At 46.7% G+C, this 17490-nt stretch overlaps 1 protein-coding gene and 1 non-coding gene across 2 annotated transcripts in view; one reads left to right on the top strand and one right to left on the bottom strand.

The window, feature by feature from the left end:
- Window positions 1–4550, bottom strand: part of LOC8029461 (zinc finger protein 2-like) — a 44305-nt gene extending 39755 nt beyond the window's left edge. Inside the window, exon 1 of the mRNA XM_040209702.1 lies at window positions 4189–4550. Coding sequence (XP_040065636.1) covers window positions 4189–4250 — 62 coding nt within the window. The 5' untranslated portion in view covers window positions 4251–4550. The remainder of the gene's footprint in view (window positions 1–4188) is intronic.
- An 874-nt stretch (window positions 4551–5424) lies between these two features.
- LOC120839425 lies at window positions 5425–5543 on the top strand. The gene has a single exon (XR_005715325.1). It is a non-coding gene; the product is annotated as a U5 spliceosomal RNA (small nuclear RNA).
- Window positions 5544–17490: the final 11947 nt, after the last annotated feature.

Genomic DNA, 17490 nt, shown 5'->3' with positions numbered 1-17490 from the left:
CAAGAAATCGAAAGCACGCGACCGCGTGTTGTGGAGTAAAGGGACTTTCAAACATGTGATGGAAGGAAACAATCTACCGAGGTTTCACCACACTAATGAACACTCAGGAAAACTTAAGAAATTTTCGGACCTTCGTCAAATTACATTGTTCGCCACCGCGCCGACAACACGTGTCCGCGAAAGCCACCAGAGACGCAGAGGAGCGCAAAGCGACCTGGTCCGGCTGGTTCCCGGTTTTCCCGCTTGGTGGCGTCCGTTTTGCTGGAGTCGCGAAAAGGCTATCTGTTTTTGGAGCTTTATTTTGTGTAGAATGGTTGAAGGGAATGTGCTTTGTAATACGTTTTACTACTAGTTTTCTTGTTTTTATTTTTTCTATTTTCTACCCTGCACTTGCTGGGGCATATTCAAAAGGCCTGCAGTATGTATTCTAAATAAAAAAATAAAATAGTAGTCAGTGTCAAAGTGACAACTGGAGGGAGGAGCTTCAGTTGTCCCGCCTCCATCTTCGAAGTCTTGTGCTCCCCGAGCGCGTGCGCTCAGCCAAAGCACGGCGTTAGGTTGGAGGCCTACCACCGTGCTTTGGTTTTTCAACTCCAATTCGCACATGGACATCTTGTGTTATTTATATTTATCGCCTCGAACCGATCGGGGTGAACTTGGTTCGACTCTCGTCGAACGTTTGCTCTGAAGGTCGAAGTTCGTCGACCTTTGAAGCTTAACAATTTCGGAAGTTTGAAGCTGTGAAGTTCGAAAATGTCGAATTTCAATCGCATTGGAAGTTCGGAAACAATATTTCTCAGTGCCATAAATTCTAAAGTTAAAATATAATAGAATATTTTAGGTAACAAGTTCAACGATTCGAAACTTTACGAAACCCTTGGTGTTGGCTCAATCTTCGAACCTCAGGTTCGCAAAAACTTTACTTCCAAGTCAGGCAGGTTTTTTCTGCCGGGTTCCTGCGGGTCTTCTGCGCTACGCTTGAGTCTGTTTCCTGTTACCGAGTGCCATCAGACGACGATGGACGTGGTTTTGTATTTCCCCGAGTCACCAACACCACCATGATAGAGTTATGCGAAATCAGGAATCATCGTCGATATCTCCATGTGTTTCGCATACCAGTGGTGAAAAAGCGAGGTAATATTTGTATCCGGTTGCAGGTTGACATTAAAAAAAAGAAGAAAAAAAAATACGCAGGGACCAACACGAAAATTAAATTACTCTGTACGTTTTTTTTTTGTTGTTTTTTTAATCTTTTTGGTTCGGGGTTTACAAGTATGGAGTTTCCTAACCAGCCCGCCTGCCACTCTCTCCCTGCTGACATTCTGCTTTACATTAAAGAGTTTAATAAGGCTGCTTGAACGATTATGGTGCAATCGATCGACCTACGGGTAGTCGTGTTGAAACGCTGGTCTGAAAAGTAGCTCCAATCGTACAGTGACCAATGCAACGCCACCTTGTCCCCTCCCCGAGAGCGATTGGGCTCTCGTGAAAGGGATGAACAGGCTCGAAATATTACGAAAAAGAAAACAAAAAAAAAACACGTACATTTACAGCTCGAAATATTGGCATTAAAAAAAATCAGAAAAAAAAAAACGACCGATGTGAGCTGCTAGGTAAATATGCTTTCTGTTATAGCCGAATAGATTTTAGTCGACATTCGGCTTGTAGCCGAGCCCACAAAGCCTACCTGCAACCGTTATAACGTTTTCTTTTTGATTTTTGTACTTAACCGATCCCAAATGGTTTTAGCTACCTCAGGCTGTTCAGGCCCTTTCTTGAAGCAAGAATCGGGTTCGTGCTATTTACTTCAATTAAATTAAAAAAATGTACCGTTGATGCCAAATGCATGAACTCTTAACGTATAAGTCTACCCCCCCCCCCCCCCCCCCGCCCCGCCCCCAAAATGATGCACTGACCATCGGGCAGAAAATTACGACTTCGGAACACCGAGTGCTTCCGCGTCGTCGATACGACATAGTTACTTATATACGCGAGTTATCCCCACCATTCGCTTGTTTCCGAACGCACCATTGCGTATCTAACTGTGCAAAACCCCTCCCGCGATTCGTAGTTTTTACCGCATTCATGTTGGTCGATAAGCGATTCCCCTGCCCGTTAAACACCTCTTCCAGCTGCTGAGTGATTACCTCCTTTACAGGATTAATTTACGACGACCTCTGCCATCGCACACAAACAGCGCTAAAAAAAAAAAAAAAATTATGACAGAAAACTGGCGTCCCACGCGCCATGTTACGGCGTGCTTTGCGGGGAAGCGAGCACATGACTGCTAGGAACCGCAGTGGAGCGGGTTGGCTCCCGCAAATAGTTACAGCATGAGCATTTACTTTTTACTAAGAGATTCATCACTTGTACCGTTCAAAATACCTTCTGAGCAATGACATTAGTGAGAAAAAATATCTACATAATGGTAGTATTATTTATTGCTTAGATTTTCATCGAGAAAATGCGTACTTTCGAAACGACAAGTATAAAAGGCGAAATCGGAGTTTGGGGCACTTCGACATCGTTCATGAACTGTTAGCGAGGTAGCGCGGACACCGTGTTTGGGCAGGCTGTTCCGTTCCCGGACTGGGCTAACGCGTCTCAGTTCGGAGCGTTGAGCGGTAGCTTGCGCTGCAGAACCTCCTTGATTCGATCTCCACCCCCCGCCCGTTTCGATCTAGACGAGTTTCGTACTGGCACGCGTTTGTATAATCACTACTGCGTGATGCACGTTAATGACCCCAGGTTTGCGGGTTGTAGTGCACTGGCTAAATTTCTCATCTACAGCTAAGAGACCGGTCACCAGTGAAGGCGTACGAACATCAAGAATGTCTAAAAATACCAGCAACATTATTTGTTTTGTCCGCTCCTTCAATCCTTCGCTCGAAGACGTGAGAGGAGGAAAGCCTTGCAAAATATCAAGTTTGGTAGGTCGCTTTTAACCTCCCTAAATGCAAATAAATTAGCGCCATAGGTCATCTGACGCGTCATCGGCAGGGCCAAATTTCAACATAATTTCTGAGTTGCGACAATCGAAATCGAAGCATGCCAAACAATATTCATTATTAAGGTGGGGTAACACAGTCTGCGTATACATAATACAGAAGGCAGTCTGCAAAAAGATTCGAACACAAGCCATCACGACATCCGTGCCTCGAATGCCGCGTGGGAACGGGTTCAATGAGAAACTTGCTACGCGGCATTCGAACCACGGATATTATAGTGACTGATACCCGGCAGAATGCCTTTTGTGACTGCGGCTTAGGCATGACAGGAAGTTTATTCAGACGACACAGCATGCCCCCAATTAGCGGACGGAGGCGGCTGTTGCTCACAGAACTCTCCTCACTGCAGATAAGCTCGAGCAAAACGGGACTTCTAAAGTCTGGTTCAGACAGTTGCGTTTGACTGCGTTGCGGCAGCGAGAAACCAGGACATCCCTGCTACCTATATCGCGTGCTAAGATGATTCTTTGAATTGGATTGCACGCTTCACACGAAGCACAGATGTGCCGGTGACTCGCTTTCGGTACTCGACGCAACGCAGTCAAACGCACTCAAACGCAAGTGTCTGAACCGGCCTTAACGCAGCAACTGACGCAAAAGTGCCATCAAAGTCAATCCCTGAGTGTCACGTGACCCTCGGGAGGAACGCAACGATGTCACGTACGTGATACAGGACACAACGCTGGAGTGGCTCCAGCGTTGTGTCGGAGGAGCGCTCGCGACCACCAACCACGAGAAACTTGCCTATAAATGCGCAAGCTTCATTGACCGCCATTACTGAATAATTTGAGGTAATTTAAAAGCAACCAACAGTGAAGTATGGCGGATTTCAAAAAGAGGCCCCGGCCAGAAAGACAGTGACAGCACAAAATGACTGCGTCTTCACCTCGTCAAAGCGATTCCGTGACCATGGCCTGTGTCTCGATGATTGGAGCTACGTTGAAAACCTCTTTTTTCAAAATCTTTAGGTTTAACGATTCTTTGCGATGAAGGACGTACTGGATGATTTCAACCTTTGACTATACTTTAGATGCACTGAGTGCCAAAAGCAGAGGCCCACCAAAGTGTCATCGATGATTCGTCGCCGACGAGGAATATTTATAATTTACTTTATAAAGGGCGTCCGTTTTCTGGGCAGTCGTGCTAGACTCAAGTTTCGAAAAAGGCGTCGAGAACTCACCGTTCACTCCTCTTGGCTTGAGCAGAGGTTCGCTTGGCGGGAACTCTTTGGGCGGGGGCCATTTCTCCACCTCCGAGTCAAGCGATCTGAAAACTTTCGTACAAAGGCTTTGTTTTGTACCAGTCCTCCCAGAGCACGGAAACTGATGATGCTCAACGGTTCTCGCATATCGTCACCGCGGACGATATGAGTCTTTGTCCCTCCTTGTTCCTCGAAGACATCCATGCTCATTGGCCAGTCCGAACTACGGGGGCGATGGCAGACCATTGCGTAGGCAAAGGATCGTCCACGCCCCCAACCCTTGAAATAAGACGAAGAGGGAAGGAGAAAGAGGGAACACAAAGCGAGGGCCATGCAGAGATTGTTTCACTCTGACCCCATTTCGACCCGATAGAGTCAGGATTTCTGTGAAGCACCCTCTTTGCTTGCCCTGGGGAGTGGTGTGGAAGACTTTGTGGACCGATTGACTCTTCGCTTCGCGGAATGCGTTCCCGCTCTTTGTTGGAGGATGCGCGCTGAGCAGTGGCGTTGAGATGGCATCGTGTGATGCAGTAGCGTTGGTGGTTGCTGGGGGATCCTTCTTCTGCTCTGATCTGGAAGGGAGGAGAAGACGAAGACTGAAAGAGGAAATGGGAAACTGTGCTTTTTTATCTCCTCTTTTCGTTAGCTAGCCCACGCGAGTAATCTGCCTAACGCATTCGCTTCCTCTCTTTGCATTTCGCCACATCGCTCCTAAACGCGACCAAAATTCCAGTAACACCCCCCCCCCCCTAAAAAAAAGTAAAATAAATAAAAGCAATCGGAAATAAACAGCGCGAAAAAAATACAGAGAAGGACAAAGGGAAGATGCTCGTGTTGGTGTTGGTCGCGCCGCAGAGAGAGTGGAGCGCTGGCGCAGGTTTTGGCTTGACGTCATAGCGCGCGCTACCAATGGCGTCGCGTCGCGCGGAGGAGGGAGAGAGAAAGAAGTCTGCCTTTTGAATACCCTGCCCATGGCATGCTGATATTGTGAGAACAAAAGCATCCTTTATGGCAATAACGAATAACCGTCACCATTTACATCGAATAGCTAGTAAGAGATCATAATTTCTTCGGGTACTAAATACAAGTTTTTGTAATTCAAATTAATATTTGCTGCCTCCACGTTTACAGTCATAACTCTATTGAACGCATTAGTGTGAAACAAGGGTAGCACGTCTTGATAGGCCCCCTTTTATGCGCCCCTTTAGAAACACACAGCTCAGGCCCCTCTTCTGATAGAGATAATCTTTCGCCTTTTACTAAAGATTACCGTGGGGAGGGGCCAATGAGCCTATAGGCCTATTTTTGGGAGGCCGCTACCGTTTGGTAGAGGCCTGATGTCGAATTTCAAAAATGAGAATTACCGAGTTGTGAGTGTACGAAGTTCGCGAGACGCCGATGACGCGCGTTGCTCAAGGTAGGTAGCTGGTGCTGGAGGCAGGACAACTGGAAGACCTCCCTGCCTTTTAGTCCTGTCCGTGACTACATCAATGCCACTTAGAAGGTAAGGCCTGCGGATGGTGTCGTCTTTAGTAGATCCCCGGTCTGTCCCATGTGGCAGCCAAGGCCAAGGGGTTTGAGACATGCATTTCTTGTGCGAACGCACGCTTCGAAGCAAGCGACCTCGAGCTCTTTGTGCCATTGGCAACCATCTAGCGTTGCACTTGTTGTGAGACGCTGAGATTGGTGTCGACATCCCATTCAGGTGAAGTGAAGCGTGAAAAAGCGTAACCGAGAATTTCACCGCCAAGTTTAACGGACAAAATGACGTCACATGACTTCGTGTCGCTTGACCGATACACAAATTCAGTTCCACCGCTAAGTTTAGCAAAAAAAAACTTGACGTCACGTGACCAATACGCAAACTCAGTTTGCCCGCTAGATTTAGCGGAAAAATTGATGTCACGTGACCTACACAAGAATGCAGTTTACCCGCTACTCGCCATTCCCCATGCATACTCTGTGGACAGACGCCCAGCTGACAGGAAAAGTCAATTGGTTAATGTAGTGAATATGAAGATGCGGGCGGAGTCAACTGAGAGAGTTTGGTCAATGGACGGAGCTTGTTGCTTGCTAGAACCAGCGGATTACGCTGTAACACAAAATGGCATTACTTCTTTGTCTTGTCTATCCCATCTGCACAAAGACGTCGCCGAGCCGTCGCCCCTTCTCGTGGCTGAAGACATCGCTCGCGCAAACGTCAACACGAAGTGCGTACTTCGAGTTGAATATGCTCGCGTACGATGGGTGCGAATGTGGCCAATGTATGGTGTTGCCCGATTTAGAGCCGGGAGTGCCTTTGCTGGAGGGAAATCGGAAGCAAACTTTTCGACCTACAGTCGACCAGCTGCGCTGATACGAAGAGTTCTACCAGTAGCTCAGTGGAAATATATCCGCTTCACACTTGTGTTCCCGGTGAGGAACACAAGCGAAGACATGGGCTCTCGACCCAGGCGTACCAGGACAGCTGTGGGGATGTCGTGTGGCAACTCTCGCACGCGCCTCTTCCGCATTGGCTACAGCAGGACCGACCGGTGCCCAGAGTGTAGCCGCCTCGAAAATCATAAGCACGTTTTTTCTGACTTCCTGAATGCAGCAGCCTTAAGGCGCAAGGTGGCGGGCCTCTACGGACTTCCACATGTGACGTACGACACGGTGTGGTTTCTAGACTGGATGCCAGTGCCACAGAGGAAAGGCCCAGGTTTCGGACTGCTGGTCCTCGAAGTGATCGTCCAGCTATGGATGGCGCGCAACAAGGACGCAGGAAACAAGACCGCCCTGCGCCTGATGGTGTTCGAGACGCGGAACGCCTTATTTGCAAGGATCACCGAGGATTTGGCAACGCTAAGCCGGAGCGAATTTCGGAAGAGGTGGAGGAACCACCACGACCTCTTTATGCTGAAAGGCACCACGCATGTCCGAATGATGTTTTGAACAATAGCCCGATCTATGCATGTGAACTAAAGAGTCGGCGCCGGAAGTCCGACTGCGCTTTTAATAGCACCTTGGGAGGATCTGCTCTCATGTACATAGTATGTAAATAGCCGGGTCTCAACCTTTTTTCACAAAAAAACAAATTACTAAAGATTACAGTGGGGAGGTGCCAATGGGTCAATAGCCTGCCGTTTGGAGGAGTCAATGCTGAAATTAAAGAAAAAATGTATAGCCCTTCTACTTCACGTGAAAATAGAAAACCAGCGAAGCTGTGTTTTTTTTTTTTTCTTTTTTTTACGATGCTTGTAGAGGACGATGTCTAGGACAACCTCAAGGACGACTTCGAGGACGGCGCCTAGGACGACGCATAGGACACAACCTCAAGGACGACCTCGAGGACGATGCCTAGAAATGATAACAAGGGATCAGGACCTCACTATTCAATAATGCCAAGGAAGGCTGGCTCACGCTGGTTGCCGCATCTTTTTATTTTTATTTATTCACACTTGCCTCGACCAATGGGAAGTTTTCTGTCAACATCCGCAAACGCATCCCCCCCCCCCCCCCCCCCGATCCTAGCGCATAATAGCTTCGCAATAAAAAAAAAAAAAAGAAAACGCGATTACCGATATTGTTAGAAAAATAATTACTGTACAGTAGATCCGGGTCAATGTTTTGTACCTTGTTACTTATAATTCTCTCTTTATTGAGACCAAAGCTGTTCACGATCGAGCACTCGATGGCTTCGAAGCCTGCTTTGGCAAGGAGTTTCTATTAAGTTTCTCAAAGAACCGTCTCAATTCAATGTAATGCTAAAACGCCTGGTTCTGTTTCTCTCCTCCTTTTATAACAGGTTACATTTAACCATCTTAAAGAAACAGTATAGTCAATCAAACATAATCGTAGGAGAGGCAATAGTTTTGAGGAATGACGCAGGTCGCGTGAGCCATAGAGTAGAAACTTCTTATCATATTTGAGAGGTATAACAATGCACGATCCCTGACAAGGGTGCGTCACGAAGAGCTCAAGACTAAAAGCTCGCGCGAGGAACTAACTCTGACAGCATGATTCTTTCTAGGCTACGCCGCTTATTACGAACTTTCTTCGGTCGGTCGGTCGCCCTCTCTCTCTCTCTCTCTCTCTCTCTGACTTTTCTTCCATTGCATAAGATTATAATTTTTTATTTTATTTAATGGAATCCTCGTTGAATAAGCCCAGCATATACGCGCTTTTTAATCCTTTACTCTGTTTGGGAGCACCATAAATAAACCTAAATCTAAGGGTAAACGTGTGGAGGCTATGTAGGCTAAACATCTTTTTGGTGATAATCCACTTGCTTGGGGGGCATTGTTGGCGTGCAGAATCTTTGTAAATGAAATAAACGAAAGACCGACCCAACATTAAAACAAAATAACAATCGAGTGTCCCTCGCTGATTATTCAGACAGGCTTTATTAATTTTTATTCTATTTTGATGCTGGATCTATATCTTTGTGCTTTTGCCCTTTCCAATTTGCGACAGACACTGATATTAGCGCAAATATCACAAGTATAATGATGATGATAATGATTGTGGGCTTTATGGCGCAGGGGCAACTAGGGCCATGCTGCGCCGAAGATCACAACTACCTCTAAAGCAGTGATGCCGAATCGTGGGAAATTTCTAACAAACATAGCTTTAGGGGATAACGGGGAACTAAACTCGAACGTATGTAAAATGAGATATTTTAATTTCCATAAATTAATATTTTACATGCGTTCAAATTAAATTTATCTACACTTTTGGCGTTAGGCTTTCCACACAAGGTTGGAAATTTCCCACGATTTGGCAACACTGCCCTAAAGTCACAGGCAGGATCAGAACAGCAGGACGTCTCTTTCAGACGCCCGGCCCTTCAGCCTTCGGTCTCTTTGCTTTCCGCCGTGCTTTGGCTGTGCGTGTACGTTCGCAGGTCACAAGACGCTGAAGCGCCATCGAAGGTATACGGAACTCGTGCTGGAGTCGGGGTAACTGAAACAATTTCCTTCTGTCCTCATCCTGTCATTTACAATAAATCGCAAGCCGGCACCTTGTCCGAGAAAAAAAAAATATTCATAGCTATGCTTCGTAATGGTGGGAAGCACGGGAGCGGTCTATACACTTTTAAAATGGCTTTTCTTGCGCAGGCACAGTCGTGAAATCTGGCACTTGACGTCAGTTCCTTACCCGCTGGCCAGTAGCATGTTCGAGAACTACAAAATCCAACCCCAGAAGCCGTCTGCGGCCCAGCCGTTGACACCTTCAGTTATTTTTCATATTCGCGTGCAATTAAGCTATTCTTCGTTAGCGTCGTATTTTGGGTTGACAAAGCATAAACGCATATGAACTTATGGTAGACGCAAGCAGACGGCCCAGTCGACGACAGACGTCAAGAAGTACTACCAGGGACGTATTTGGCAACTTGCACTGTTTTATTTTATTTTTTTTCTGTTTAGGGTCACCCGGCGGCATCTACAGGGGCCACTCTGCCCGTCGACAAGCCGACTTCTTGAATACATGCCGGTCCGAAGTTCGAATAAAGATCGGTACGCATCAAAACTGAGTATCAGTTGATGCTCCTGTGCTGAATGCTCCGTTGGCTAGCGCAGTCGATCGCGACGCGGATGAACCAGAAGCGATCTGGAAAACATTGCTTCCGCGCAAATTAACATGTCGGACACAGAAAGAAAGCAGCATTCATGTCACCGACATGAGTGCAGACATTTGGAGCCGGAAGCAGCGTGGCAGCACGCTCTCGCGCAACTGCACCCCCCCCCCCCCCCTTTTCTTTTTTTTTTTTTGCCTACACTTACAGCGATGCAGAATCCAAATATTTTGAGTTCGCATACCACACCCCTGCCCCGTCTCAAGCTGTAGTGAGCACAGCTTTAGGGAACCGTTTTTGCACATCCGATATACGGTATATGATGGGCCCTTTAGTGCCAACTGTGCGTGAGGGCCAAAATCGTACACTGTTAGCAAGTCCCGTGTATTTGGCGAATATTTGGGGAGAAAAACACGCTATTTACACAAATTACCATAAATTTACACGATGAGTAACGGATAATTCGTTCAGAAATGATGCGAGGTTGTAAAAAACGTGTTTTGGTTCGGTCATACACGCATAACCGTGTAGCCGACCTCGATAACACGCATCGCCCCCGGCGACGACCGCGGCATTGCCGGCTATCGAAGCACCGGAATGCTTGGGGACACACTTAGAAAGGACCGTCGAGACAAATGCCGCGGAAAGAAACATGTCTCGGAGACAGATATGCACCAAAAGCAATTGCGCCATGTCGCAGGACGTTGGCGAAACCCCCGCTTACCGTGCTCGCCGCCGTCGCCGCCATCTTCTGGTCGATGGCAATGCGGCTTCCCTCATGTCGCCCATGTTTGTATTTAATTTAGGGGTCCTGATAACAGTTTCTTTTTAGACACCATAAATAAAGTCATGGGTCTAATTATTCGTTCCAAACAGTTATAACATATATAAAAAGCGTGTCCTTGATGTGAACACGTGACATTGCAGTTGGTTTCGTTTTTGCTTCAACCTTCAACTGCAAGCGATCTGGCCACGGCGCAAGCGCAACGCCGATGTACGCTGGAAGCAAGCGCCGGTTGGCTTTCGTTGTTTTTGTTTGACCGGAGAAAATCTGGCAAGTACGCATGGCGCCGCTACTGTTTTGGTTTGACGGGACGCGAGAAGCTTCGCATAGAGCTTCGGAGTTTGCGAGCATATAGTGAAGACGTGACCGGAGAAGTGCCCCTGTGATGTTCCTGGAAGACGGAAAGTAGCATTCGTAATCGTCGTGTGTGCTTTGAAAGCGAAGGGAGTCACAGGGTCCACGAGTTCGCAACCACAAGCTAAGGTTCACGACAGCGCGGCGTTGACTTCGGCGATCTCGTTCTGTTTGTTGCAACCCGGCGATGCGAAAAAGAGCTGAAACATTCGTCGTGTGTGGTGCGGTGCTTTGTATTCCGGGTCTGTTTGAACCACGCTTTTAGCACGGAGCGCAAATTGTTTGTTGCGTGGTGGAGGTTCAACGGATACAGTCCCGTCGTCGTCAGCTGATCCGGTCCAGCTGGTCCGGGAGGACGCAGCGAGCGTTTTTAAAAGTAAATCTTCCTTCGTTCCGTTTCAAACTGTGGAAGTATCCCGACACATACCGTGAGTAAGAAGCAGCGGGCGTTTTCAACAAAATTACGTTGTTTTAATCGAATAATAATGGACTCCGGATTGTTGTCTTAAATCTGCCGTTTTTTATGCTTCGTGTTGGACTGCATTTGCATAGCGACGCACACCGCTCGAGTAGATGATTCGGTCCTGCAACGAGTTTGTTGCGCCAATCATGCGGCGTGAATAAATTAGGGCAAGGTTTCCTACCTGCCCACAGATGCATGTACTGAGACCATTTTTTATGTTGTGAACGTAGTGCTCTTTCTTTATTTTGGAAGACGCGTTGGTGCATTTATTATGGTACAATCACTTGAGAGTTGAGAAATTGGAGAGCGAGCAAGCTTTCCCAACTTTGTCTCTTTCTCTCTGGCACTGCCCTGTTTCAGTTTCAGTAGGCATATCTACTAGCAGGTACAAACTGCTCTAAAGCAGGTAAAAAACGGGAAACTTAGGACGGTGCGGCCTCCGTGTTTCGCGCTTTTCGCAAGGTGACAGGGTAAATGCTTTTGTGAGATATGCGGAATATGCAAGCGACTTTGTTATGCCCGTCGTTTGCGTCTCTCCAGCAAAACGAATAAGATGATCTACAACAAAGGCGCAATCACAAGCCAAGATTTAAGATCGCAGTCGTTTGCTTCGGTGATCCGTGTAGCTGTATTTTACCCTGCTCTCTGCAACACCGTGTCATGACGAAGAGCTGGAACGGTCACGGTTTGTGCTGGCCTCCCGGTTAACAGAAACCCGCGTCGCCCGCATCGGCACCGAGTGCGCTTGGGCTGTTGATGCTCAAGCCTTTCATCCGCGGCTTGTCGCCAGCTCATCCTGCTGCTCAACGGTGAGGAAGCGGCGAGAGTAACCTCGGAAGTTAATGTAAATCCTCGTTCATTCAGTTATCCGGTGTCAAAGTGTGGAAGATGTCCAACGTGTACTGAGGGCGGGAACTACGAGCGTTTTGCCTTTCTTTTATAACCGAAACCAGACCAACGTGATAACTGCCTTGCGTACTCTAAAATGACGGAAGCAATAGGTTTCAACAGGTCGAGTACGTCACCGGGGATGTAGGCGAGACGGTGCACACTGTTTAAACGCTTGCAGTACCCACGAGTGGTACCAGGAAAGCGACGTCAACAGAGAAGGAGCTCGCGATTCAGCATAATGCACTGCTACGGGCCCGTGTATCTTCAAAGTTCGGGGTGGTGGCAGTATAAAAAAAAGACGCATCAGCGCTTCACACCAGTGTTCACGAATAACACCGGTCACAAACTCCCAAGCCCCACAGCTCTTCTCGACACCGACACGACATACGACAACAAACTGCATCAAAACGCCCCAAAAGTGAAGGCGTCTGCTCCCGTACTGCAACTGCTGCAACTAGCGGAAGTGAAGTGTTGGGCGGATGTCCGGATATCCTTCACAAAAATATATAAAAAATGCTTTGAGCAAGGATTATTTTCATTTAATATTGTATACGTAATGACAAAATCCCAATAATTTGTTTTCCTATCTGATTCAAGCTAGTCGGACTGGTCATAACACTGGTCAAGCAAGAAAATAACAAAAAATTGAACTTTTTCATGACCGGTTTAAGATTTATTGTTAACATATCGTTATTTATCGCAACGGACTAACATTATAGATTTTGCCTCCATACTTTTTAAATGCAAACAGTTCTAACACACGGCTGTCCATTGCGCCGTGTTTTGTGTATTCTTCTATAAATCTGTAATGGTCAGCGACCAAAGAGCTCACCCGCACATGTCAAGCTTATATGCGCCGCGGGGAGAAATGGATATCGAGTAGGAAGTGTCGGGCGTAGTGTCGGTTGTTGTATTTGTGTACATGTCGGTGCTGTGTAGCTGTGTGCTGTGTTGCCTGCGTTGTATGTAGGGTTGTGGTCGTTCGCGTGTTAACAGACTCGTCTTTTTTTTTTAAAAAACAGGCTGCTAGAAGTATTGATAGGTGGCGCAAGTTACCGTCCGATTCTAAATAGTTTGCTCAAGTTATTTATCTATGTAAGTTCGGCATTCATTTTTTTTTTTTTTTTTTTTTTTTGTCTAGCGGCTTGTTGAAGCTACCGACGCCGCCGACCGCCGACAACACACGTACGTACCTTCGCAAGTAGCTACGTCCGCCGCTTGGAGACTTTACTGTGTATAAAAGACATCGAACGAGAACTAACGCGCCCTGTGTGCTTTCAATTCAGCTGAAAGGCGCGCGGCTCGCTGGGCTCGTCTCTCGCCTGTTCTCGTCCGCTGGCCGCCATGTTTCATAAGGAACACGCTCGAAACGGTTTTGCGGAAGGCAGACACGGTGTAGCGTGTTAAGTTTACACAGCACCTCATGTGTAGACAAAAAACACAGATGACCTCGTGTAAAACGAACACGTTTCGACGTGTCCGCTATGGGACAGCAGTTTACACGTCTGGGCGTGTTATTTTTGCTAACAGTGTACCGTATCGGATGTGCAAAAAAAAAAAAACGTTTTCCTAAAGCACTCTTCTGTGCTTTTGCTGTCCCCGGTTAAACCAATCACTAACAGTGAATGCGCCGTGATCCTGCGATTCTTTTTCGGTGCGTGATTGTTCTAGCCGTTGCTAGCAAACTCCCTAGGCCGACGAGAGCCATGACAACACACTTTTGGGGCCGCTTGATCGGCTCCGTCACTTCGTAGCGTTGGCCATGCGAAGCGAAAGTTCGTTTGCTCGCCCTCTCGCGGACGAACGAAGAACCGGAGCAGCGGGGACAATGGCAGAGACTGTCGGCCTTTGCGCCTCTGTACTGATATTACCGCATGGTTCTGGTCGGCATGTTCGTGCGGGAAGCAATTTTAACGAAAAAATTAAGCGCGTTAAAATAGAAATTATCGAGTTCCGCGCTTCGCGACAGCGTTGCACGAGGGGACCGGGATGTCTTATTCTTTTCGTATTTCGCATACGCCAAGGATTTGTGGTCATGTGGTCGCTAGCTCAATTTGTGTTAAACGTGACGGCAAACTCTCCCTCTAGTAGTATAGAGCTCTAACGTACGGCCTATGAAGAGTATTCTTTGCCCTAAGTAGGAAAACATTTGTCGCGGTATGTCGAGCAATACACATCGGGAATGGGTTCGCGTTTTAAGGCCACTACAAGAAACATGACCACATGATCCAAGCACTTTCAAAAGAAAGAATACGCTTACTTGCTTTCAGGTAATTGCAAAGGCAAATAAAGAAACACTCGATTTTAAGTCTGTGTTAGCCAGCCGTTTGTGACAAGAGCTTAGAACAGGCAGTTTTGGCGAGGTGGTCGCAAAGTTTTAAATAACATGGTACGCAAATGCACGGTATATTAAAGTATTAACTTTTGATAGAGAAATAAATAAAACCCGTAAACACGCCGATGACTTAAATAGGCAGTTTTAGCATTACGTTACCACATGGCTACCGTGAGCACGGCAACGCTACTGAGAGCGCTGAAAATTGGGCTTCAAAGGCGCAGGGCCATCTTCCGCCTGCGATACTGCACCGTACGGTAGCCTGCGGTCACGCCATTCTAAAACTTTCGATCAATAACCATGGCGCTGTTTGATCACGCGTTGCAATACACTTAAATCGCGACTCGTCAGCGGCGAGGTGTGCGCCTGTGACACGGAGACATCGATACTGTGAACTCTGCTCTTCCGGAGCTTGACGGTCTTAGTGCGCGGCTCCATTTTTAAAGCACCAATGGCCAGACAAAGCGCAAAAACCTCGATATTTTCATTACCCTCAAAAATATTTTGCCACAGTGACATGGCCGGTGCGCGAACAGCGCTTGGCCTTCACAAGGCTTCGCAACTTAAGATGTCTGCAAATTTTAAATATCAACACGCTCGTTTTTCTATATGCACATCACAATCTCGATCACCTGCAATATGCTCGTGCCCTGACCGCTTCGCATTTGTGGACAAATAAATTATGTTTAGCGCACCGACCAGTCAGCGAGCAGGCGCACGGGAAATCCTGGAAAACCCTTCCCCGTCTGTTCCGCCATCTTGGAACTACAGCCCCGCCACCTACAGGGCGTTGGAGTTGCAAATAGCTTTGGTCGGACCTAAAGTGATACGGAATATAATAGGGAGTTTTAGGGAACCGTCTTTCCACGTCCGATGCCCTCCGGTAAGAACTGCGCGTATGTGAGTCTTCTGTCGCACCGTGTCGGATGTGCAAAAAAGGTTCCCCAAAACCGGCGCGTTACGAAAAAAGCCTCCCTCCCCCTCTCTCTCTTTCTGTCACACACGCACACACACGCGCACGCACACACACGCACCCACACACGCGCGCGCGCGCACACACGCACGCACACGCACACCAAGACTGATTGCGCACGTAATTAGTCCTGGAGAGTCTATAATTATCGCTGCACATCGCTTCGAGCTTGTGACAGTTTTTTTTTTTAATCTTTTATTTTTCTTTTTTGATCACCGACCTCTGATTTAAATGTATCTCGTGCGTGGCACAGCTTTATATTGCGACGCGATTGCAGTACGCCATCTCCCTTGATTTTGGTGTAGGTTTTTCCGAGCTTCGTGAAGTCTGCCGAGTCTCGACACACACGCGGACCATCTTTATTGACGAAGAGAAGCAAAAAACAACGGCACCAGCAAGTTCCGCAAGAAAAGAAAAAAAGACAAGTAGTGCAGATTGTGAATGATTATTTCTATCTTTGCTCCGAACAGCGGCGCGGGAATTTGCCGATACTAAGTCCCCGTTCTGAAGCTGACGGACGAGGAAAGGAGGAACGTCAGCACACCAAGTGGCATCCAAGATTTTCCGATTATTTTTGTAAACAAACCAGTAAAGCTGGGTTATTTACTAACAATCTCCTCTGTGAACGTCTCCTTTGAACTCGGCCGTATGACCATCGCACGCACAATCGTGTACAATCAGCGTGCAAAGTACGAGCGGCGTATTTGTGCGCATCTTGACCCTTAATCGCGTGCAAAAGAAAGAAAAAAGAACAAGGTCACGGCTCAACTACGGCCGGGACTGAACCTCGTTTGTGTACGCAGCCAATATTGATGTTTACAAGACGTTATCAGAGCAGCTCAGGGCATCGTGGTCATGATTCGCGACTGCGTAGTTTACAGCTTTGAACAAGTCTGCAGCCATGATGTCTCGACTTAATCTAAACAGCGATCAACCAATAAAATTTAGTTTTTTGTTTGTTTTTTTGTTTGTTTTTTTAGGAAAAATAAAACGCATTTCCGAACGTGCAATCTCCGTGTAGAGCGCTGGCGGACCACGGACTAGGACGCCAAAGTTTCAGAACCGTTATCTTATATTCAAGAGTTATAATTGATATGCTTCGGGTCCAACTAGCCTAAGCCTCAACCTAAGTGTAATTGATATTCTGAAATTTCAGTTGTAAAACAGTGCCCGTTCTGGGTAGCTGGCTCCATTTAGCTCCCTGTATTTGGCTTGGTCGGACGTCATTTTCTTATTGAAAAGCTCTCAAACTTTTGTTTGAGAGCTCTACATGGGCGGAGTCTGAGCGATCAGCAGTGCGTTGTTTTTTTTTTTTTTTCATTAGAAACAACAACGAATGTTTTGTTTTGATTAAACACAGTAAATCCAGGCCCTGAATGCTTGGTCTTTGAAAAAGATTGTTTTCAATGAACCAGATACAACCGAATGTGCAACCATGACTAAAAAGACCCGCTACGACGACACCCCCTCCCCCCATATTCTGTCATGTCCATCATCCTCTCTAATATGTGTTTCTGTTTTTACACATTCCTATTTATATTAAAATAGTAGATTTCTGTGACAGTTGCTGATTGATAGACAGATCGAAAGCAGCGCAACTAGACGGGACAAAGTTCAAGAAAAACGTAAGGGCAGGCGCTCGTTTCTTGAACTTTGTTCCGTCTATTCGCTCCACTTTTATTATGCCTATCATGTTTTGATCTGAAAACTTTTATATATATATATATATAATATTTCTTTTTTTTTAATTATACTGGTGCTCGCATCTGTGGGCCATAGTACGAGTGGTCACATATAAACGTGGAAGTTTCGCATGACATATCAAACTCAATAGCGCTTAATATATATGTATACAAAGCAGAAGTGGCTGCATCAACAAAGACATTAAATGCAAGAAGGGTTACAATTTTGTTTAATAAAAATT

Source organism: Ixodes scapularis, unplaced genomic scaffold (assembly GCF_016920785.2).
Source record: "Ixodes scapularis isolate PalLabHiFi unplaced genomic scaffold, ASM1692078v2 PGA_scaffold12__126_contigs__length_90152505, whole genome shotgun sequence".
Lineage (NCBI taxonomy): Eukaryota > Metazoa > Arthropoda > Arachnida > Ixodida > Ixodidae > Ixodes > Ixodes scapularis.
This window is presented reverse-complemented; position numbering and strand designations above follow the sequence as displayed.